Source organism: Chaetodon trifascialis, chromosome 8 (genome assembly GCF_039877785.1).
Source record: "Chaetodon trifascialis isolate fChaTrf1 chromosome 8, fChaTrf1.hap1, whole genome shotgun sequence".
NCBI classification, from domain to species: Eukaryota; Metazoa; Chordata; class Actinopteri; order Chaetodontiformes; family Chaetodontidae; genus Chaetodon; species Chaetodon trifascialis.
The window spans coordinates 6,332,640-6,357,678 of record NC_092063.1 but is presented as its reverse complement, the minus strand read 5'-3'; the positions used below and the strand labels follow the sequence as shown (position 1 = coordinate 6,357,678).

The window sequence follows — 25,039 nt, the reverse complement described above, 5'->3', positions numbered from 1 at the left end:
CAACAGTCTGTACCTAGAACTGTACCTTGCTGTTATGATGCTGCATACCAGCCACAGCTAGGAGTGCCACAGCAAAACTGCTATAAATCTGTCTGTCATTAGAAGAACTGCTCTAGCTTCTTCATGCACTTTAATCACACACTTTACTAATGCAAATCATTGATAAAGCATTGCGCTGAACTATTTTTGGTAATGCAAAAGTAGCCTGTAGATTAACCTACAGCTGCCAGCCAAGTTGAATTGGCCTTTATGCTTGTTTTGAACACCTTTTCAGAGAGAGGGGCATCGTTGCAGATAGCACACTGGATCTTTTACAGAGGCCAAGCAACTGTTTTTAGAAGAGATGTTTTTGAGTAGCGAAGTAACTCCCTCGCCTCGTGGATGCGTTCACTGTGGCTTGATTATATTTAATTTAATTTGGTTTTTACTGTGTGGTTTGTCAAGCGAAGCTGATGTCATTGTGTGGGGGACTTTCCTGCTTGTGTTCTACTATCTTTGTCTCAGGGGAAACATGACAGGCTACTAGAAAAACAGAGGCAGCCTATAAAAACTGTGAATTGTGTATTTCTTTCTTGCAGTATAAAGGGGTTTTTATGTAAATCCTTTTAGAGAAGACTTCATTTGCCATGTAGTCCATAAAATGAGGTCACAGTGAGGACTGAGTGCTGAGTCACATGTGAATTTTTCCTGCAGTCACGAGTGTAGTTCAAGGACGCTCAGAATTTTCCCGTCTCTTCTTTAACCACCTGCAGTCCTTAATGGACCTGATCATGGTGTGACTGGTGGTGTAAACGCTTCAAATTCCCTTTGCTTGAAACCCCAGCGACATCACCAACAGGGAAACTGAAACGAAAAGCACGGAAAGTGAAAGTGTGCCTCCCAGAAGGTTATCTTGTTGTGAGTAACCTCGGATGGGATGATTTGCCGTATGCACAGTGCCAGAAGTTTATTGCCTGTTTCCTTTGAAAAGGGAAGCGCTGTTTCCTTACAGTAAGTCTTTGGGAAAGACGAGAAATATACTGACTAATGATCAAATGGCAGGTGACTCTTTCTCACAGTCCATCTCATGAGTTTTAAACCCGAGAACGGCGCGTCTCATCCTCTGACTCAGCTTCGATCCAATCATCACCGCAAAGATCTCCGCGCTGCGTCACGCTCGCAATCATGATCGCATGATACTTGACTGACATTTGGCAGATTTGGCCTTTGGCATTCTGAAGCCGTCAGTCTCATCATGCCAGGGTTCCCCTACTTTAAGAGCGCACACAGATCACCTGTGAGTCGGCACCTCGCCTTCCTCCCGCGCACCCCCGGCCAAGAAACACCTCCCACACTTACCCTTCAACCTCCCCCCTAAATTCAGTTATGAAGCGCCGTAAACTCCTAAAGCTCAATTAACATACCGGTGTGGGAAATGCGTTTGAGTCGTTCGGTAAGCGGCGCAGTGATCATGTTCATTGTGCTGGTAAATGAGCGCGCGTGGATTCGCATGTAGGCTGACATCAGCCTCGGAGAGTCAAACTGCAACTATGTCAGCTGTGACACAAGTCCGGGTCAAACCGGGACTACATGTTTGAACCCATTCAGATCACTGTGATCTTCTGGGGGCTGCTTCCTTAGTATATAGCTTTTAATCTGCAGGCGAGGGAGTCACAAAAAGGCCTTAACATCACTTCCTTCCTGACAAACGTCTTGTAACACATCCCCCCCCCCCCCCCCCCCGCGCGGGGGTGCAGCGTCCCCGTCATACAATGATGCCTTTAAGCATCTGTGGTCGTGGGGTCAAGTAGACTGGGGGTCTGCCTGGGTGACACACGCAACTAAAGCTGTTGAGAACAACGTCAGCCCACTCGGAAAGTACATGTGGCAGCGCTGGTGCTCGGAAGTTCCACTCAGGGGCGTTGACTGTGAAAGTGTCAGGGCCAATGCGCTGTGGTCGGTGCGTCTGGTGCTGCGCATCTTATACTTCACGTGTACTTTTATAGCAGCGTACCACCAACGATGGGTGGTCATCTTGAGAAAAAAACAGGCGTAAATGGCACATTAAATATCGCCATCTAGTGGTCCTGCTAATAAAACAGGTGATTTCACGGAAAATGCAGACAAAATATGTAACATATATATTTTTATTCATATATATAATAAATTTCTATGTACAATTTATTCTTCTTTTGTAAAGAAACAAAATTAAAGAGAAAGCTTTGATTGCAAACAGTGTTTCATACTAAAGGGAGGGAGAGACAAAATGGAAAAGTGCTCATAAAACTAGTGTCTGTGTGTTATTTCCCTCCTGTAACTGGATTTTAGGTAGATGCAACAGGGGTTTGCCGTTGTTTTGCAAGGAGGTCAGAATCTGGAGGCCAGGATTCCCCTTGAAGTCACTTTGAAGTCATAAAATGAGAAGTGTCAGATGATAATCGTTATGATATCCACCACACATTGCGAGGCTTTGGCTTTTATCGCACTGACTTTTAGCGAAGCTCACGAAGGAGACATCTGCGGTGCTTTCAGCGGACCGGTTTGTCTCGCGTCAACCCTTTTGAGTTTGCGTTCACAGCTGTGGTGGGGGGGGTCCACTGTTTGCAATCCTGTTTGTAAGTTGATTTGCTTGCGTAACCAAAGTGTTATGAACGTCAGGGTTAAATCACTGACAGGGATAATGATACATTCGACGAAGCACAGCTAGGACAGTGGAAACTGGCCACTGGTTCACAAAAGGTGATGTCTGATTGTCTGTCAGTCAGCCGCAGTAGACAAAGTATGACACCATCAATGCAACATGATCACATAAATAACATCACAAAAATCATCCAGTGTACGGATTCTTCTTTAGAACATTGGCAAGAGGCAACCCCTCCTCCCAATAATGGTAATACTTTAAACAAAATGTATTAATAAAACTTCTCTTTAAAGCAGTTGAGACAGTCATGCAATACGCAGCCTAGTTAAACTAATGGCTGGCTACAGGGCCTCCCTTCTGAAGTCGAAGAAAGCCACGGTTCATGAACTGGTCAAGGTTAGCGTTTTAGTAGCTGGCAGGTAAGAGCTTAAATAAGCCTGTGACGGTGCCACAGTATCAAGGAAATGGGGCCAGAGGTTTGGTGTAACGTGCTAAATTGTATCAGTATGCACAGATGTGAGTCAGTTCCAAGTTCTAGGCCCAGAGAAATGTTCCTAAGTGCGGGCTGTAGTTGTCGGTCTGGGTCTGGGGGATTGAGATCCAGGCCCAGCCAGCTTAAAGGTCTTGCCGAACGGAAAAGATCCTAGGTGGAGCACACACTCCCGAGAACGTCCGCGTGGCAGCTTTAAAGAATCACCACACTGAATGGCACTCACGTTTCACAAACTGTACACGTCACGTCAATACGAAAGAGGGTTTTCAGCCACAGAGGACCCGTGCTTGCGTGTGTGAGAGGACTTCCTCCTGTTGTGCGCTTGCTGCCTGTATTCCTTTGCTTAGACATCACAGGGATGGGGGGGGGGGCAGGGAGAGGGCCAGTCAGTGTCTACATCCTGAACTTAGAGACAGTCAGAGGACGAGGGGTGAGAGGAAAGAGAGGAGAGGCTGACGGGGGAGAATTGTTTTGTGCTCGATGAGTTTTAAAGGCACTGTCCTGTCACATGATGTCAACAAAGAACTCACAGGGATTGCCCATAGCATGCTGGAAGGACTGGCGACTGGCGGTGAGCTCAGGAGGGACGGCTGCTAACTCTCTCCCAGGAGGGGCTCCAGGGGGCGTGCTGCTGCTGACCGAGGTCTTGGGGGCCAGTCGGGCCAGACAATAAGGGGGAGGCAAGCCCGGGGGGCCGTAGGAGGAGGCGTGGCTCCGCTCGCTGTGCGCACACGAGCCCGGCCCTGGCTGGGTGAAGGGGGCGTGGCTGTAGGTGAAGGGTGGGTGGCTGTTCTGGGAAAGAGAGTGACTCCTGTGTGACTGACTGTGACTGAGGCTTGATCGGGCATGACTGTGACTGGAGATGGCGTGGCTGTGGTGGCTCATTTGGCTGGCGGACCTGTCACCGCGCCTCCCTCCGTGGATGCGGGGTTCTGACTCGCTGCATGTTGACCTTTGACCCTTCTCCTGTGGGGAGGAGCGTCTACCTTTGCCTGCGCTGGGGTTGGATCCACTGCTTCGGCTTCCTGTGGAGGAAGAAAAACATGAATTTAAGCTTCCACAGTTAAAGTATCCTGAACAATAATTACACAGTAGACCACCTGATTTTGCTAAAATCAGTAGGTCACACATTAAACAAAATAGACTGCGAAGCTTAATGAAGCCTCCAACAACCGCAACAGACACTACAGCACATTATTGATTGACAGATCTTAATTGTTTAAGGTGTGACGACATATTTTCTAACAAGAGTCAACAGTCGAGGGCAAACATAATTATGTCAAAGGTCCCTTCCCAGAGTTGCACCTGCAGCAACTAACACCATGGGCTTCATCTGATAGTCATACAAACACTGAAACACTCACATATTATACACATAGCATGATACACCTGCACCAGGAAGACACGACTGCACAGCACGTGGTGGATAATACAGAACGACGCACCAGATTTGTTCATGTTGTCAGTTCTGTTTTTAAACTGGCTTAGCGTCAAGTCTCAGCGCTGCACGCTGCCGGCGTCACACTGATAGAGGTGTACCACACTGTTGCACAATAAAACATTCCACGCCTCCCCTTCCGCCATGAGCCCAACAGTACTGGGTAACGCGGTGCATGATCGCCCCCTGTCAGTGAGAATGATAGCACAAGCCTCGGAGTGATCATCCTGCATCATGCACCTCCCAGCACCGTACGAATGCATGCCCAGAGGTGCAGAGAGGGAGAATGGACTGTCAGGAGAGTCACACACAGGATAGACATGGAACGAGGAATGGGACGGGCGGAGGGGGAAAAAAAAAAAACCTTAAAGCCACAGTATGATAGGTGGAGAACGTTGAGCACGAGAGATAGAAGATGAAGAGGGCGAATGGTGAGATAGAGAGAGCAAAGAGGAGAGCAGCAGAGGAAGAGAGGGGGTTAGCAGGCTTACCGGTTCCCCCAGTGTCCTGGGACTACCTCCTCCTTCAGTCTACCGTTGCCCAGCAGAAACAGAGGGAACAACAGAATTACACACACCTCCCAGCCCAGCTCTACCTAATGTGCCCTGCAAATGTGGTCCCTGCGGTCGTAACTAATATCACACCCATGGCTGATGTTGCTCTTTTCCTTGTCCCCCAACTACAAAAATCTTCAAGGTATGGAAGAACTGCTCCTCAAAAATGCAAAAAAAAAAACGCACACATGCACTCATTCAAACGAGCAGGCAGACACAGTTACCCACGAACACTTGTTTGCAAGTGCCAAAAGAAACTACAAATTCATGTAAAACACATCACACGACTACTCTTGTCATCTCCGTCCTTCCACGTTTCAAAGGATAAACCAACGAGTGACAACCGGCTGAAAGCAAGACGTGACGATGTCTGGATGAAGCACTCAAAACGATGGAAATCAGACTGATAGATGGTAACATGGAACTTACCATTATCTGTCTTTAAAACGTGTACTACAAGCACCCTGTCACAGCCACCCACCGATGTACTGCACAAACCCCCCTGGTTCTCCACTCTCCCTCAATGCAGATATCAAAAACCATGCAGCAGCAACACAAAGCACGAGCACGTTCTGATTCAAAATGAAAACATTCGAGAACTGATGGAGAGGGATGGACTCGGCGTTGATCATATCAAGCTGGCGATTGGTAATCACACGGCCGATCACATTCTTTTTTTTTTTGTTTCGTGTACACACCCAGTACTGCAGAGCTGTCCGCTGCATGACTCAAGATGCTCATGATTGACCTTGACAATACAGGACGTGTTTTAGAATACACATTTAATTAATCAGAATGCAATCCAATGTCAACTTCTTGCCCAGTGAGCCAGAAAAGCGAACGTTAGCGTGAGTCAGACACTTGTCGATGCTGACGTCATATGTCAGGAATACTTAGATTAGGGAGAATGTCATGTTGCATGTTGAGTCAAATTATCATATTAATTAATCAAAGGCTGATGGCGAACTCAAAGGCCCGTCTTGCCCCTCCCTCTCGGTACTCACCCTCGCTGTGTTGGCTGCCTGCGCTCCCACTGTGGAAACTGTGGCACGGGTCTGAGTATCCTGGCGGGAAGCTGGGGGGTGCGGAGGGGAAGGGAGGGTAGGGGAATGGCTGCCCGCCCAGGGGCCAGGGGTTGCTGGTGGGAGGGAGTGGTGCCAGAGTGTCCTGCTCAGAGCCTCCGCCGCTGGATCCCTCATTTAAATTGAGTGCTGCCATGTCTTATGGGAGAGAAAACAGAACCAGAGGAGGAGGGATTCAGCACAATCCTTCTATTCATAAGCCAAACACATGGAGCTGCATTATTGACACACTGAGAGGAGTGGCAGTACTTTGGCAGAGGTCCCCGAACGTATAGTAGCACTGCTCAGAGAAGGTGATCTTGTTGACGGTGTGTCTCAGGTAGCCATGTTTCAGCAGACTGCTCGCGTACTTCCTCGCATCCCGCCGGTCCTTGAATCCTTCTACTCTGGAGTAAAGCCAGTCCACCACGTCAGCACCTGACAGAGCAGCAAACACACACAGACATGTAGGCCCCTGCTCTAATGTGTTGAACAGATGCTAAAAATACCATCAGTGTGCAAAACAACCACAGTGGACAAGCAGCACAACGTTGCAAGAACTCTGAATAAAGTTGATGGAGTTGATGCGCGACACTTTTCAGGCCTCGGACTTTGATTTTGGGGTGAAAAACTGCAACTCTGACGCTATTTCTATGTATTGCATCTTACATAAACAATCTCAAAGAAATGATTTGAGGGACTTTAGGAAAACGGGTATGTGATTACAAATTTAATCATTTTCAGAATTGCTGTTTCAAATTTCACTCTGTAATTCAACCTTGTGCTTTTTAGGAAATGGAAAATAAACACAGTAATTTGTTTTTTTGGGTGTTAATTTTAAAGAGTTACTGGGGCAATTCATCTAATAGACAGCACAGATCTATGTATTTAACCTATGTGCATGCATGTCTTACAGTAAATTACATTAGAAACTCCAAATCTTAGTCTACATGACACAACGTTTGGCCTGTTGTTTAGTGTGCGCACATGCGGCTCAGCTTTTCTCACCAATGACAGCATTGGCGATGGTGATCTTCAACCACATCCTGTCTCGAATCTCTAGGCCAGAGTCGGGCAGCTGCATCACTTTGACGATGGTTGCCATGTCTGTTTTACTTGCAGACAGAGGCAAGTCATCAAACTCTGGCATGGGAGAGGAGTTTGTGAGAAAACGCAGAGAAGTGGAAATTTTCAGTCATTCAATGAGTGAGGTTATCAGAATGGATGTTTCATAGTGTGTGATGGAGGTGGCGTTTGGTCATCTTTACCGTAGTGTGGGTAAGGCCCTGTCAAGGCGGTGGTGTGAGAAATCCAGGCTGCAGGGTCGATGGGTCTCACTGGCTCAGCTGAGCAAACGCAATAAACGAGCCAACTTTGATAAAACATCATCCAGTTCAAACCTGATCAGGGACAGCAGTTACGCTGCCCCAAATTTCACTGAAACAAGTTTGGTAAAATATGTATTTGCAAAAGGAAAAATGAGATGTCTACCCACGTGATTGTAACATGGCACTTGTGTCTGTCTTACCACGAGGGATGGTGAAGTAGCTTCGTGGAGACGGGTCCCAACATTTGGCAACAGTAAGACTAATGGGACTGGAGGAGAAACATACAAACCAGTTTAAATAAAGATCTTTTACAGACCAAAGACACGGGAGCAAAAAATGAAAAAGGGGAACGCCTGCACACTTACAAGGTCCAAGTGGGACTGAAACGTCGTCAGGGAGTAAGTGTGAAGGAGTTACAGATCATTTTCCGATAGCTTTGTACCTGTGTGATGTGCATGTGACTGTTCTCCTTCAGCGAGCCAAATAATACATCAGGAGTGAAGAGGCCACTGACCATTAAATGCATTATTTATCGCCTCATCATCCTCTGTATGTATTGTTTACTGTTTACTTTGTAGTTTTACTCCGCTGTATGTCCTCCTTGAGTGTTTAAACCGGAGTCAAATCCCTTGTATGTGCGCACATACTTGACCAATAAAGCTGATTCTGAAACTGACTCTGATTACTTTGCGTCACACAGCTGTCAGATGTGTGAAGCGGTTGATGTTTATCAGCTCTACTGTTTCAATCATCAGTTCAGAGATCAAGTCACTGTTTTTCAGTGGAAAGCACCACCAGTCACATCACGAGACAATCTGCATATTCACACTGAATATGCAAGTTTTAATGTGCATGCAGTATTACTGTATGTGCCGTAGGCTGTTTAGGGACACGCTTGTATTTTACAGTCAGGATTTTCTCAACAGTCTTTCCTCTGATTCTTTAAATCCTTTGAATACCCAAACAGCAGCAGCCCGTCTGATTAACCTGTTAGTCTGAAGTGTAAGATTACACCCTGCACAGACGGAGTTATGCTCTCAGTGTGATAATCTTCTGCAGCGGAGAGTTAAGTGATCACAACTGTGTGTCCTCACCCAGTTTTGGAAACAATCTCTCTGAGGATCCTCACGGCGTCGTCATTGCTCATGTTCTCAAAGTTTACATCATTCACCTGGTTGGACAACAAAGTACATGATTAATTCATTATGTTAAAATCACATTGCATAATTCTACATTGCTTTTCTGAAGCTCTGCACGTGTCTCTCTGCTGTGGCATCGCACGCCTGCAAATCCTAAACTGCTCTCTGGGAAACACAGTCAAAATAGAACCTATATTGTGAATGTTGAGACAGCAAATTGCAATCAGCCGTCGTGTGTTTCATAGTGGGCGTAGCCGCAGCGCTCTCCCGCTCAGAGATGAATCGAGAAGCCACAACAGGAAGGAAACTAGAGGCAGATTTACAACTTTTACAAAAGAGCCTCGAAGCGGAGTGAACAATGAGGTTTTTAATTGAAAGAAATGGAAATTCAGCCTCGTCTTTATGCGTCACGTTCATCTTTCACACTGCACAAACAGCAGCTACAGCAGAGGTGTTTTCAGCACGTGTACCTGGAGGAGCATGTCTCCAGGCTCTATTCTTCCATCGGCAGCCACAGCTCCTCCTTTCATGATGGAGCCGATGTAAATGCCACCGTCTCCCCGGTCATTGCTCTGACCAACAATACTGATACCCAAAAAGTTGTACTTCTCTGTCAGGGAGAGAGGAGGCGGAGGATGAGTGAAAGCACAGCATCAAGTCTGAAATACAATGTGGTAATCATGCTTTTATATTGAAACTTATTTGTAAAAATAAACCCTAGTTATGGGAGCGTCAGGTTTACCCATGTTGAGTGTGACGGTGATGATGTTGAGGCTCATGGTGGAGTCTGTGATACTGCTGAAGGATGAAGACTGGAAAGGCAGGAGTAGGAAACGGTAAGGAAAGCACATCAGAAAACAGTCAAGGTGGCTTAAAGTCTACATCATCTCTCATTTCGAGGCGCTCACCCGGTCTATTTTGGCCACTTTGTGCCTCCGTCGGCGGCGTTTGTGTCGGCGCATCAGCTGTGAAGATGAGCTCTGTTCTGTGGAGCTACTGAGTCTGAAACGCAGAAAGATAATGATAGTCAAAGGAAGAAAGAGGAGACAAATATGTTATTATAATAAGAGGGTGTATAAAATAAAAGATGTGCACAAGTTTGTAGTTTTCCTGTTTCATATAAGTCTGCATGTTTCTTTATGTTGCCTTAAAAAAAGCAGTTCATCCACTGTGCTGCTATTTGGGATCTTTTATCTAAACCTACTCAAACTGTTCAATTCAAGTGTGCAGCAGCTTCTAACCGTGGTTTTAAACTGACCTGTAGGTGCAACTGTTCAGTTTAAGTCTGTGCACAACAAAAACTAAAAGGTCAGATAGTGACTGTGGGCCCAGTTTAACAAGGAAGTGACGTATGATGGCCTGCTGTCATGAAGGGCTTTAGAAATAAATAGAAACCAGCACCTGCGGAGGCAAGATAACATCACTATAATGTACTATACACTGTAATATGTAATAGATTTAACTTAATGCGACTCATTTCTGTAGTTAATTAAGATTCAAAGTCCAGTAAATGTTGATGGGTGAGCCCCAACCAACGCTGAAACAATTAGATGATTAATCAATTCATTGACTGAAAGATGATTAATCAGCAGCTGTTTGATTCAGTCATTTATTCAGCAAAAATGAAAATCTGCTTATTCCAGTTTCACAAATGTGACAGTTTCTGCTTCTTTGTAAATTGACTATCTTTGGGTTTGGGGCTGTTGTCACCTTGTCCTCTGGGGAATTTTTACTAATTTCTCACATTTTGTGATGAATCATTAAAAAATAATAGATGAGTTGATAATGAAAGTCTCAAAGATGATCAGAGCAAACATCACAAGTTAAAAACAAGTTTGAGAAACAAACAAAACCAACAGATCTGAGAGTCTGGATGGAGCAGAAACACATCTTGATGTACGTGCGGTAGGTACGTTACCTGCTGGCATCCTCGTCTTCCTCACTGTCGACGAAGGAGCTGGACTCCAGCTCGCTGCTCATCACTGAGGCGCTGTCGTAGCCCATGGCCGAGTCCCTCGCAGTGCGCTCTGATTTTGAGTGACCGTTGATGCGGGGGACTGGAGGGAGAAAGAGCAGAGCAGCAGTGAGTCGGGGGGGGGGGGGGGGGGGTCACGGCGCTCGTTGTGGGGTCGGATCAGAACGAGGGGATCAAAGTCCGAGAGTGTGAGAGTGGCAGAAGTGGATAAAGATCGTAGTGATCTGAGGAACAACAGAGCTTCAATCTTTTAGCATTTTTTAGCTTTTTAGCATTATAAATTATATTATATAAAAATGAACACATCTTGAGATTTTAACACAGGCCTTACTGCAGGAAGTGCACATGAATTCACTCTCAAACCTCCACCAGGGTACGACCACCCGGCCCGTCTCCATACGTACATTGCCAGCGAGGTGGTGCTGTCTCGGGGTGACAGCGGATTGGCTGGAAAGGCCTCATAAAGCGAAGAGGGCGTGGCAGCCAGCGCATTTGCCGAGAGCGAGCAAAACATTCCAGCAATGTGGTTGTTCCCATGGCGAGCTCCGCCCAGAAGGTGCTTTTCTGAAAGCTGAGCTGCTGAGCATAAGCGCTCGAATCAGCAGAGGGACATCCACTGTCAGGATTCACTCAAACATGCTTCCTCCCACGCTCGGAGGACCGCCACACCAGAGAAAACAAACATAAAAACAAGCGTGCAGGTTCGCCAAGCCAGGCTGAAATCTGTGCCTTTGTGCTGCGCTCCGTCTGTGCTAGCCGCTCTCTAAAACCGAGACGGTCTCTGCCCACCCGCTGGCTGCTGACAGGCTTCACAGCTTATCTACAAAAGGGAATAAGAATAAAAATACTCTGCGGAGAGAGAGAGCGGGCAGGAGGAAAACAAGAAGTGAGTCAGTCACTTTTGGACTAGACGTGAAACTTTGGACACAGTGACCTTTTCAGAAGTTGAGACATTTTAAAGGCTGCTGGTCAAAAAAATCTTATGGTGTCTCATTCTTTATGACCTATGATCCCACAGTAAATAATAACGCACTGGTCAGACTGGTAAGTCATTTAAACTGGTCATTTCTTCGCTAGTGGGTTAATATTAAATAAACAATATCAGCCAAAAAAAAGCCCCACAAGTACAATAGATCTCTCCCCTCAAAAGCCCTCCCAGTCTGACTGACTTTCCATAATCACACTGGAAGGATCACGACAATAAACACCTGCATCAAACCGACCGAGTGAAATAACATCAAATTCAATATTTCATCAAATTCAATAATATTTAAATCCGTCTCACCACAGCCGACAGCGCGCTTTCATCCAGCTCACAGATAAACTGAGCAGAGATTGAGGAGACAGTGCCTCCTCCCTCCCTCCCTCCCGCCCTCCCACCCATGGCACGTAACTATACAATGACTGCTAATCTGTCTCTGACCAATCAGACGATGTCATTCTCCAAAACAGAGATAATATGGGATTTTAGATGATGTGCTGTCCTCTCACGTCTCTGCCTCAGGTGAAAAAACACCATCAGGTTATTGAAAGCCTGAACGCTCTTGGCAGCGTTGCATCACGAAAAATGATTTTAAGACGCTTTTCATCAGCTTCACCAGCTGTTTTTGCGCTTTGGGTTAATACTTTGATACGAGCATAAGTGCTTTCTGCTTAGCCATGTCTTCTTTGACCTCAACCTTAAATCCCAGCACCACCGAACAACCTGTTTAATGGCAATGCTCTCTTTCAGGGTATTAAGCTCTCTGCTACCACGTAACAACTGAATATTAGACTCTTGTCTTACAACAGATCATATCCCATAACTCCTGAACACCTGTTCACCCTCCTAAAATGCTCAACTGATGCATTGTTGAGCATTCACTCTCAAACGCCACAGCGCAGACAGAAAATAAGATAGGGATACGTTTACCAGGTCGGAGCACTTAAACCGATCAGCAAGCATTCACACGGAGACACAATCACTTGAAGCGTGTGTATAAGGTGACAGGGGAATTCCTGCTGCTGCTGATGCTGCAGGCTGCGAGGTAAAGAGGCGGGGCCACCGGCTCCGTCTCGAAGTGTCCTTACATCCAGGACATGTGACTGTGACCGCAAATCCTGAGCCAACACAGCCAAATTGAATTGCATTATATAGGGTCCTGCTTGCAAGATTTATGAACCATGAAAGTGGTGGTAAAACAAGAGCGACCCACACAATTCCCCCGATGCTTTCACTTAATTTGAGCGAACAAAGTAGCAGCAGAGGAAACAGAAAGAGCGCATGCATGTGTGTGTGTGAGAGAGAGAGAGAGAGAGAGGGGGAGGGAGAGGAATAGTAATTCTGTTCTGTCCTCTGTATGGTTTGTGTTGAGGTCAGTGAACGCAGAGGACGACGGAGGAACGCCCGCATCACCCACAAAACGACCCATGTGCGGCCGGCAGTTAGCAGCGGCGGCTACAAAATGTCTTGAGCCAAGTCACAAACAGTCAAGCTGCACGCGAGCGAGGGACTCAGCGGAAGCGAAGACGCGCTCGTTCTGTTCTGTGAAAGTTAAATCTGCTTCCAGCACGGGAGACAGCTGCAGCTCTTCCTGCAACCTCAACCCGATGCTGTATTCTGCCATGCTAATTGCATAATGAGCCTGAAGTGCAGGATGGAGGACAGACAGAGAGAGAGAGAGATGGAGACAACTGGCTTTGTGGCGAGTCAAAACAACAGCAGAGCGCGAGCGTCACAAGCTGCTCGTTTACTATTTCCTGCCATTAAGAAAACAAGAAATTCGGCAGAAATGCCTGCCTGGCAAGTGCAGGAACACGAAGCAGATATCTCCAAATATCGCAGGTATGACTGTGCTGATTACAGTGAACACACCTTTTCCTGCAGCACCAGTATACCCTGTTCTCTGTTGTGGACAGCACAGACATGTGATGGCGGCTGGCAGGCCCTCATTAAAAACAGCCTGTGAAGGAGAGCAGCTCTTTTGAAGGAGCAAGAAGAAAGCCGTCCTTCTCCAACCAGAATCATTTCAACAGAACCTGCCGCAGTCAAATGCCAACCCAGATAAAGCAGATGTGTTCGCGCCTGATTAGCTTTTAAAATGTGGATTTCTTTTCCAGGTAAACAGTAGATGGTCGCATTTATACCTCAACAATAGCTGCAAAAGACTTTCCTCTGATATTTCCCAAAACACTAGTGTCTTCTGACAGGCTATAATCATCGTACAAGACTGGAGTGTGACTACCAAGTGGAAAACAGCCTCTGACCATGAACCTGAGCCGCGCTCAGGAAACAGAAGAAGGACAATTATTGGGCAAGACATACAGAGAACTTATTCACTTCTTCCTTCCTTCATTCTTCCGTCGCTCTTCTGAGAATCTGGATATCTGTGCGTGTTTCACGTGAACCCCGAGGGTCTTTTTTTTCCATACATGTCTGCTGTCTGTCCACTTTTTTTTGCTGGGGGGGGGTTGACTTGTGCAGAGCAAGAAAGTCAAGAGCTGAGTGAGAGGCACTGAAATGTAATAACTTGGAAATGACAAGATGATTGCGTTTTTTAGGATCCATCTGTTCCCGGCTGATAATACTCACGCTCGGTTTCTCGAGCTCTCCGCCGCGCCCGCTCTCTCTCTCGCTCTCTGCGGTGGCTCAGGAGAGACTCCGTGCCCGTCTCGGTGTCCAGGCCATCTCGACTGCTCACCGCGTTGGCGCTGCAAAACACGCGTCGGAAAACTTCAGTCAGATTCAGAACGATGTACAAAACACACACAAGCTCTCTGTCTCTCTCACGGAAAAAAGTCTTTCAAATGAGCCAGCCTGCGACCAACACTGCTGAACACAATCCCCGGCTACAATACACTCCTGTCTGTTATAATATCTGTTTGCCTGCCATTCAGCCTTCGGGGAATTTGCAACTCATATTATGACTCAAATTCAATCCCTCTGGCCAAAATAGCAGTTTCATTGTTCTGCGGTATGTGATGTGTTTTTCACTAAGTGTCATTAATGACCAGATACCCTGAGAGGGAGCCATTCTGGACAATGCCGGCATTAATGAGACCTATTGAAAGCCCAGATGGTGCCTGGAGCGTGATTGGGAGAGAGACAGAGAGGGGAGAATGACAGATTGCATAAAAAAGCGAGAAGTGGTAGATCAGGTGTGGGCTGAGCAATAAGCCGGCCGGTGCACTCCGGGTCCGGGAGGAGTCTGGGGGTTCTGCAGGGGCTGGGGGGCAGATTGCTATTCTGTCAAAGGGCTGGAGATGCCATGGCCTCAGGCGTCAGGGTTAGGAGACTTACACAGCCACCGGGCAGCGAGGAAACCTGAAGCAGGTGAGAACTCCTCAACCCTGTCAGTCTGTCACACACACTTAAAAATGCACCTTACACCTGCATAAATAATCCCACTTGCATGCAGGCGCATTCATGCGTTCAGGCACTTGTGACACAGCTCATATACAAGGAGCGTCCTATTCAACGTAACAACAAAGAGACGAAGAACACAAACACCATCCTGCAATGCTTTAAAAACAACACTGTCACACACCTCAGCAGCGGCGTGCGGATGATCAATGCAAATTAAAAGCACACGAGTGGACAGGATGCGGCGTCTGCTGCGTTCCCTCAGCGGGATAAAGTGCTCAATGAGGCGTGTGTACACGTTTCTGCTAAGGAGTATTAATCACCACCTGGGTGCACCTGGGCCGGGCTTTGCCAGCACAGGTCAGTGCATGTATGCAAATATCAGTGAAGATGCATAGTTTGGATGCATTTCTGTTGGCGGTGATTGGGAAGCAGTGTGGTGATTGATGCGGTGCCTGCCTGTCAGGCTGTCGATGGCTGCTGACCAGCCGGGCGGCAGGTCTGCTGATCCGAGGGGAGATTATCCAAGGCGCTAGGCTGCAGCTGTGAACAAATGCCACCCCCTTTCAACTCCCCCACCCCCCGATCCTCTCTGCTGCCAATCGCCACCCCCTCCCTCTTGGGAAATAGAGATGGGTGCTTTTAATGTCCGTTAATCCGGATTACCAGGCAGAGGCACATCAGTTGTGTCCATTCTCAGCCCAAAACACCTATTCTGTATGCTCATCAAATAGAGCCATTCACGCCGACAAACACATGAAATGCATGAATAAAGCACAAAGAGAAATGAAGCGGTAATAATATTCTAGCTATTTACAGACAGAGGAAAGGGTGGAAGACTGGATTCATTTCAGAAAGAGAGGAGGTTCGCTATAGGGAATTCACCACGCTGTTTCTCAGAGAGAAAGGCCTGCCTGTCTGACTCAAAGCGAGAGAGAGAGAAAGGGAGGGTGAGGGAGGGGGCAGGAGGGGGGATTACGTGGGGTAAGGGGGCCGGCACAATGCCGTTTTGCTCCACAAGGTGGCGTCAGGCATAGTGAAAGCTGGCCAGGAACAATAAAATCATCAGCTGACAGCCGAGCAGCGGGGAGCAGCCCATAGAGGGCAAAAGTGAGCTAAGATGTCAAACACTGGATAAAGAGATACACTGAGACATGACAGATTGCATGTTCTCAATATAGAGCCTCAGCCATACTGCTCTCGCGCTGTAATGGCAACAACCCTCGCCCCCACTGCCCCTAGCCCTTTTAGCTATATTTAGCCTGGGACTCCTCCTTCTCAAGTGCAGTGATATTCTCTTATCCGCCAGTTTGAAATCAAACTCTGGGCTCAGGTAATCGTCATCGAGCTGTCGAGAAAATCTCGCTTTTAGGCAGCAGTTTGCTTTTGGGCCACATGTGCCTTTATTAACCGAGTATGGATGAATGCGCTCAGTGATTGAATACAATGGGCCTCACTGAATGCCAGTATTTGCCTGAAGATGTGAAGGCTATTTCAAGAATCAGCAGCACTGGCGGCGTACGCTTCGTGTTTACATAGATGAGCGGGCTAACGCCTTACTCCATGGCTGAGTGGGCGGGAGGGAGCATACACACTAGTGGGAAAAATACTCACACCCATGCACGTTCCCACAGCCAAGCTTTAGCACATACTTCATGCCATAATTCACACACAGGCGTATAGACCTCCTACACCTCCCATACGAGCCCACGATGACAAATCTCTCTGATGAGCTCTCCACGTTCTGATTAGCACATATGGCACGCCGGGAAATAAAAAAGGTCACCCAGTGCGCAGGGTTTTGTGCTTGAATACATCTGCCTGCACGCCTGTGTGTGTGTAATCGTGCATATGTGACCGGCGGAAATCTGGACTCTTACTGGAAGGAGGGGGGCCGCGAGTCTCCGATGCCCCCTGTTCTCTCCAGGGGAGGGGGCAGCTCCGGGTGGCTCTCCGTGCACTGAGATCCTCCATCAGAGTGGGCGCTCTCCGCCAGGACCAGCTGAGACAGAGAAGTGGGAAAGATTCGTTAGACATCAGATATATTCAGCTTCGGGAGAAACACAAACAACAATAAATATTTTGCCGAGCGATACAGGCCCCATTGTGCAGAGAGGAGATCAAAAGCAACCACGACAGACTCAAAGACGAACACGCAGCGATGCCGGCACCAGAGACAGGCACATCGCGAGGAGAGGCCGTGAAATGAGATGCTGCGAAGAGGCCTGGAGACGACTGGAGGCAGCGCACAAACAACTTGAGAAACACAGCGAACGACGCAGAAACTTGAAAGACAACACTGCTTTTACCCGACTGAGTGTCAGCACAGAGGATGATGCACGATGACCCACAGACGCAACCACCCTCCTTTCATCTGAGCCACAATAATGAAAGTTAAAGGAGGCAGCCGTGGGAAGACGAACATCTGTACGGACTGTGATGGTTCTAACGCGAGCGGCGGGATTCGCAGGTGTCGCTACGGTGTCACTAGATTCATAAATGAACCCCGTGGGCTCTGTTTCAAAGACTGAAAGCATCTCTGCGTTTTCCATCACTCCCTGTGCCTGTGTGCTGCGTCGGCTGTGTGCTCACTGGCTTCCTTTGTGCAACACATTAAGGATGAGCAGATTTCACTCTGGTTCTCCAGTTTTATGGAAAACTGCTTCATGAAATAATAATTTTTGGTGTTTGACAGTATTATTAAGAAAAAATACCTCCATACTCTGAAGTCCTGCTGCTGATTCCTGGTCTTAAGATAAAATGAGGGTTGTGGACGGCCTGATGAGACTGAGAGGAAGTAACTTTTAATGGAAACACTACATTTTATAATGGCATTGATGAAGAAACTGCACTCTGTCTGGACCCTGTTCAGATCAGTGCTTCCCTGCTTACTTTACATAGTGTACATTTGCCAAAAAAAAAAAAAAATCTGACACATAAACGATGAAATATTTCAGGATTTCTTGAGTAAGAATTTACATTTGCATTAACAACACAGGGGATTTCATAGCCTGAACTGACCGACCACAATAGCTGTTAGCGTTTAGTTCTCACCACTGCAGCACGTACACTGACTACATGCTTACATTCGTGTTTAAACATATAAAAGCAGAAGGCAAAAGAAATACACATCGAGATCACCGCCTCAAACGCCCTGCCAGTAAATATGCCGCAGCGTAGATTGATGGAACAATAGCTCACGCTCGCCATAACTTTCAAGCAGTCAGAAGTAATGGCTGTCAGAGGAGGTGATGTAAAGATTTATCGCTGTAGATGGAGCGCAGCGAGATGCTGATGGGTTTCAGTCCAATACAAACTGGTAGCAGGGTGCTGGTAGCTGTATCCAACATGTTTATACTGTTTGAAATCCAGCTAAAACCAGCATGCTTCTGATTACATTACAGAGTTAGGATTATAGGGTTTTATGGTGATACAAGGTTATGAAACTGTGTTACATCCTGGGAACTTCCTGCGCGAAACTGAATGCAAATTTATGGAAAAAAAAACCCATCATCATCTTTGTCAATCCCCTTTTAACAAAAATGTCTGGTTTAAAAAAGACTGGGAAGCACTCATGTGAAGTGTGGACTCAAATGTGAACAAATCGAGCGGATGCATACATTTTGGGCTGAGTGGTTGCTGAGTGAGACCACATTTAGATTACACCCCACGTGTCGTCATCATCGACGCTGCTTAAGTGATATTGAGCGAGACCATCCTAAACAACTCCACGGCCACCGCTGTGTCACCGAGCCTGACCTCTGACCTCCCAGTGGAGGGCAAGCAGAGTAATGAATTCCCCCAAGGAGATCGATGAAGTATAATATTTATACATTGGGTTGTTAAACGGGGACAAAAAAGCCACCAAGTAGATTAAATGTGCAGCCTGCCAATATTTATAGGCAGAGCTGTAACCTGTGTTTTCTGTTCTGGGCTAGAGCGACGATTAAGATGTAAATCCTGCTCTAACATGACAGATTGATCTGATTTAAAATGCCTCATTGTCCCTGTGGGGAAACATAGGCTCGCAGCACTGTTTAGCTCCCATAATTACAAATCACTATAAAGCTGCAGAAGCCATTAGAACTGCAGATATTTCCTGTTTCAGTAGCCACACTCAGCTACCTCTGTCTGCATTTTGTAACAGCAGCTAAGTTTGACATGAAATGGAGACACTCACACCTATACAATACTGCAGAATAGTGAGATGAAGATGAAGTGGGTTTTAAAAAGCTCTGTGGAGGCGTTGCACGGCTGCATTTATATGATCCATGAGTGCCCCACATATCTTTGGCTGGAGCTGAGGCTGCACAGCCAGGGGAGAAGGGAAGCGCTGGTGCAGCATCCATCTCACTTACCCAGGACACTACTCTCCCGTTGAAGCAGGGCAGCTTGGCGTTGTCATCAGAAATCTCTTCTTTGACAACCCTGGGGGACAAGCAGACAGATACAGTCAGGCTGAGGAAGAAGGACACAAGAGTCAGCTAAACAGCAGAGGACGGCGCAGCCTGGAGACACGTCCCTTCCCTGCCCAGCCGACACACTCTGAGGGACGTCCATGTCTCCAGACACATTTCACACATTTCACTCAGCTTTTAACCAGCTCTGCAGCCTCGCTAACACGGGCAAGCACAGGTCTCTATCAGTGATTTATGGACATCATGGCTGTCTGTCCAGTAACATGAAGCAAAACACAGTGATAAGGGCCGTCAACCTGGCAAGGATGGGGCCATAAATCAGTAATGAATGGCTGCAATAGTAAATCCATGCAGGAGTGCATGTTTCACAATGATCCACCGCCAAACAGATACACAGACAGGTAAATGTGTTCCGGAGCTCATGTGTTAATCTCCTCTATCCAATTATGTGTTCACAAAGTGGTGAACCTCGCTCGTGAACGACTGAGCCTTTCCAGGATGATCCTTTCATACCCAATCATGATACTATCAACCTGTTTACCTGTGGAATGATCCAAACAGGTGTTTTTGGAGCTTTCCACATCTTTCCCAGTCTTTAGTCGCTCCTGTGAGGTAAAACGTTAAATAAATTGTCTTTGTACTGTTTCCAGTTGAGTAAAGGTCAAAGAGGATTAGCACGGTATCACATTAAACCCAACTTTTTTTGAACCTGGGTTTAATGTGGTGTGTGTGTGCCTGTGTGTGAGTAAGTGTGTGTGCAGGAAAATCCTCAGAGCTGCGACAACAGGGCGTCGAGGCACAGGAGTGTTTATTAATAGAGCGATCCAGAGTTCGAGCCTCCCTCAGTGCGTTCGTCTTTGGCTGTAAATTCCCTACAAAAATACCTTCCAGTTACCCTTTGACCTGCTGGGACACAGTTCAGCTGCAACCAGTCGCCACACCTGCTCGGCTCGTGTCACATAGATCAAGCCTGGACGGGCGCGGGAGTCGAGCCGGCAAACACCTGACATACACACCGGGGGTTAAAACACCCTGATATATTTACCAGTTTCTATTATAACTGCCTGTACTGTACGTCTCTATGCACGTTTGTTTGGGGGGTTTTGCAGAGGATTTTCCCAAAATTGGTACAACCACGCTTTTCTGAGACTTTGTGGAGATCTCGCATTAGCTTCTTGGCTTTGAACACGGTGCATGAAAGGGGAGAGGCGCGACTTTGGAGCAGCAGGAAAGCCTAAGAAGATTTCACGCAGGGTGTCTCTGACGGTGACTTTACAGCTTTCATTTTTTTCCACTTCTTGTTCGCCAGAACTTCCCTGCCGCTGAAATGATTAGCCAAGCTGGTTGTGTTTTTGTGTGCGCCGCTGCTGTGGGAGCTGCATTGCTGGGAGTGGTGGACGGAGATAACGCAGCCTTGTGGCTGGAGCTGACGACCACAGAGCCTGCTGCTGTGGCCTGTTCCACCTCAGGGAGGAAAAGGGAGGAGGCGAGGGCCGACTCTGGCGGCTGCTTGTTAGGTAGGAAGTGTTTGCATCCTCTCTCGAGCTGCGTGACCAGCTGTAAGGTAACTCATGAGGATGTGGGAGTGGCACGTACAAACATCGGCAATGCTTCTCCGCTCCAACGCCTGACAGGAGCGAGGCCGCCTGCTCCACTTGCGCAAACACACTTAGCTAATGTTACTGTATTTTTACAGCTCCTGAAAGAACTGGCATGCAAAACAAATCTGCTGTGAGAATTGAAACCAGGAGGACCAAGAAACACTTCCAACCATAACAGATGACGTCTTTCACATGCGGTAAAATACCCGTGGCCTGCATTCTTTTCAGCCTCCATCTGATATCAGGAGCAGTGTTAGTTCCACCCCGAACGCTTAACAAGCTCAGAAACACACACACACACACACACACACACTCACACACTCACACACACACACACACACACACACACTCACACACTCACACACACAAACCGTATGCCCTGTTTAGAGAAGCATGTGTCTGGTGTGGGCTGCTGTCACAGATCTGACTCCTTAGAGCAGACAGCTTAAATAGGTCTTAACAGATTTCACAGGATAATGACACAAGATTTACCCTGGTGATCGCTGAATATTCCACTGCTGGGGATATTTGTGTAGCTGGGGAAGATTAGACGTGTTTGTTTATGCTTTGAGAGACAGAGGAGGGCTGGGTAGTTACAGCCCGAACCAGACACCGAGGCCAGGAGGAGCCAGTCAACACCGGCCAGCGTCCAAGGGCTTCGGTGGGCTGATGCTAATGATACTATAAACAGGGAGGCAAAATATTTGGAGTCAAGTAAGATTTTGAATAGATAGACTTCAACTTGACAGCTGAATTCAACTTTAGCCATCTAGAAATCTGTTAACAGTATCCTGCACGCTGTCGATGTCACATCATGCACCGCAACCATGCGATTTTCACATCACGTCATCATGTCTCACTTTGCTTTCCACCCATAATGTCACTATTTGACAAATACTGCACAATCACGAGCACAATAAGACCACTTTTGTTCACGCAAATGCAGCATAACCTTCAAAATCGGTCCCAATCCTCAGACAGCGAAAGCGGGCGAGGTGAGGCAGGGGTGCGTTTGTGCAAAAGAAAAGCTGCAGATTTTTGTCCTACAGGGGCTTAGCATCACTTCCTCAGCAGAAGAAAGATTCCCCGACCAGCCCCCCCCCCCCCCCATTTTCTAAGGCACAAACAAGACTGTTTCTTTCAGACCTTCAGCTTGGCTGCTTCCTCAGCTCCAGAGTGCCTCTGTGACTTGCATTATAGTGAGGTCTCAAACCCACTCACCACCAGTGGCAATGACAAAACGCCGTATCATCACCTTGAAGTCTCCGAAAAAGCCAAGTGGGTTGCTTCAAAACAACCCAGCCTCAATTAGTCTCCTGTCTTATGAATATTGATGAATGAATGAATGTTACAGGGGGAAAAAAAAACAACTGAGGTATGAAATGTGCACAAAGAAACGCGCATCGTGTAATGTGCTGTGCTCGGCTGCGTGAGCGGAAACGCCACAGCCCACGGTTGCACGTTTTTCCATAGGATTCCACGGAGAACTGCAATGGCTTGTTCTCTGCGGTAAGCTGAGGCGTTTTGGGGGCAAGGCGTTTATCAAATTTGCACGGCCATCGCTTAAAGAGCTGGTTTTGCCAGCACATATGTAGCCCAGCAATCCCTTAAGAAAATGGCTGTTTTTTCCTGCACAGCAGGAGGTCTACTACAGAGGACCTTGCACTGACTGCTCATTTACATTTCAAACACTGTCTATAACTGCAAGGGATTTGATGTTTTCCCTCTCTGCTCAGCAGTCTTATTCCTCCCTAGCTAATTCTCCAGCAGCCATACTGTCTGTGTGTATGCAGTACAGCCAGCATGGCTACCACAAAGCGCTACTATCCTCTGTGCCTTTGACTGAGTTTGCTTCCATACTGTGCCAGTACCATACGGCACTCACAGAGCCTGAATTTTCAACCTTAACTCAAAGGCACGGATGCGGATGGAGACTCCTTTATAATCTGTGTATAGCAGCTCCGTGTGAAAGCACAGCCGTTTGACAGTGTCCACTTCCTGGCGTAATTTAACAAGCTTTGCTGGTGCACATGCAGGAGCCGGTCGGCCTACTGTAGCAGTGTGCTCAGCAACACGGAGCAACGTCTCCATGTGGAGAAAGCAAACACGCTTTGTTTGTTTCCATAATCTGCTTGTCGATCACCTGAGGCCTAGCGAGCCGCCCGGCCTGAGCTGCACTGAAGGCAGGAAGCCGGGGCTGGGGACAAAGCGGCGCACCGAGCCTAGCCTGCCACCAGGAAGAGCCAGTTTCCCTCACAAGGTCAGGCTGCAGTGGAAATGTGTGACGTTCGGCTCTGTAGACACAGCCTGCCTCTGCATTTCCTCCAGTCGTGTTTGCGATTGCAGTGCCAGATATTAATGCGTGTGCGCCCATGTATGACTGTTCAGACAGGAATGAGAAACAGCCACTGACAGAAATATGTCATCCTCAGCAGAGGCCTGATACAAGTAGAGCTCGCTGACCAAGAAGAGCCGAGGAGCTTTGCAGGGACCTGGTGTAACTCCTGAAAATAAGGCCGGGATTACAACAGAGAGAGAAAAACAGAGACAGAGAAGGAAGAAATATTTCTATTATTTATAAAGTCCAGCGTCCAGCGGATTGAGGAGGCAGTTCCTGTGACTTTCTGGGGTAAAATTCACTGTGAACGATGAAAAAATGAGTTACAGCAAACATCAGTTCTATTAGATTAGTTCAAACTTCAATCATTTGCTAAAAAAACTTCCTTTAGTAGTGTCTTCTGACGTGCCTTAACCGATGCTGGAACATCATCAGGGGTTAAATTTGACTAATTCTCTCTCTTTTAATGACAGTAAATGACAATACAGCATATTATATGTCTAAATAACCTGATTTCCCATCATTTAACCTACACGTACTCCTCAGGAATCACTTCTAATCAGCCTGTCCAGCGTTACTGGAGTAACACAGGATATAATGCTCATTAGAAAAACAAGCTTGTGAGGATACAGTGCTGTTTGACAGATCTCCTCCTCTGGGGCAATTTATGCAAAAAGTGGTTCCATGATTTCACAGCTAATGGTCACAATCACCGGCTTGAGGTTGCCATATTGCCTCGGGCTTCACCTGCAGTCCATTGTGTGCGGTTGTGCGTGGAGAAAGACAACTTCCTGGGCTTTTACAAGTGGATGGTAATACACCTCGCGCGCGCTACAACACGCATGATCAAAACATATGCAACCCGAGGACTTGAACATGTGGACGCTTTGTCAACACGTTTGAATCCCCCGTGTTTAATAAACTGACACGGGTGTGGGGGGGCTGGGGGACATGTTGACACTAATAAGGGGAGCGGGGGTCTGGCTCTGTGCAAACCGTGCAGGGCTGCGTCATTAGGGCTCCGGACAGATCTGGTATCACTTCAAACACTCGTGTGTCTCCTCCACCGCGCACAGGACAGCCTGTAATAATGAGCAGGTGCCAGGAGCATGGACAGACATGGCACCGGAGCACTTTGCGTTTCACAACGCTGCAGCCAGCGTCGCCTGATGTTGCCTATCGCGCTCCAGCAAATAAGCCTTTTCTCTTCCACGCTGCTATAATAAACAGCCAGTGAGCCAGACGAGCGGGCTAATAATAATCACAGACGGCGGCCACTTACCCAAAATCCTGGTCCATCGATTTGAAGAAGAATTTGTAGCTATTGACCGGGCGATTGTTGAGGACATTTTTAAAATCCGCTAAGGTGACTTTCTCCGGAGAAATGGACAGTTTGACCAGGTACGGAGTCTCCTCCTCGTCTATGTGATATATTATTTTAGTCTCCGCCATGAGAGTGAGGGGAGGACAATCATTGACACAGGAAAGGAACAAGGGTTGGCAGCGCAATAAACAGGCCTGCTATGTTACCAGCTACCCGTAGAATAACATAACAGCGTTCCCTAATACATAAACCAGTAGAGCCCTCGGTGGGAAATGCAGCTCCGCGTGTTGGACAAACGCAGCGAAAATCCAGACATAATCGCGTTGTGAGCGCCTGTATTCCTGCTCCGGTGTGAGTCGGTACGGTGGCTCCCTCGGCACTAAAACAGGAAGGGACAGTCCACATCCT

General features: G+C 47.4%; 1 protein-coding gene across 3 annotated transcripts; it reads right to left on the bottom strand.

Annotated features, from left to right (window-relative positions):
* Window positions 1-2,108: 2,108 nt before the first annotated feature.
* Window positions 2,109-25,039, bottom strand: LOC139334864 (segment polarity protein dishevelled homolog DVL-1-like). 3 transcript variants are annotated; one of them, XM_070968095.1, is made up of 15 exons: window positions 24,590-25,039; window positions 19,309-19,378; window positions 16,831-16,952; window positions 14,180-14,298; window positions 10,552-10,690; window positions 9,542-9,635; window positions 9,376-9,445; window positions 9,104-9,243; window positions 8,589-8,665; window positions 7,662-7,762; window positions 7,435-7,512; window positions 7,175-7,309; window positions 6,437-6,604; window positions 6,110-6,325; window positions 2,109-4,138 (listed from the first exon to the last, which is right to left on the bottom strand). In XM_070968095.1, the coding sequence occupies exons 1-15, from the start codon at window positions 24,757-24,759 to the stop codon at window positions 3,618-3,620; spliced, it is 2,220 nt and encodes a 739-aa protein (XP_070824196.1). In that variant the 5' UTR covers window positions 24,760-25,039; the 3' UTR covers window positions 2,109-3,617. The 3 variants fall into 3 exon arrangements, with proteins under 3 accessions (XP_070824196.1, XP_070824197.1, XP_070824198.1); XM_070968096.1 differs by having other exon boundaries at window positions 7,695-7,762; XM_070968097.1 differs by lacking the exons at window positions 14,180-14,298; window positions 16,831-16,952; window positions 19,309-19,378; window positions 24,590-25,039 and adding an exon at window positions 11,013-11,639.

Excerpts from the sequence above, each read along its gene's own strand:
- LOC139334864 (XM_070968095.1), bottom strand. The coding sequence starts at position 24,759 with ATGGCGGAGACTAAAATAATATATCACATAGACGAGGAGGAGACTCCG. Across the intron at positions 19,379-24,589 it reads TCGATGGACCAGGATTTTGG|GGTTGTCAAAGAAGAGATTT; the intron begins GTAAGTGGCCGC and ends CTTGTCCCCCAG. Across the intron at positions 7,763-8,588 it reads GAGATTGTTTCCAAAACTGG|TCCCATTAGTCTTACTGTTG; the intron begins GTGAGGACACAC and ends TTTCTCCTCCAG.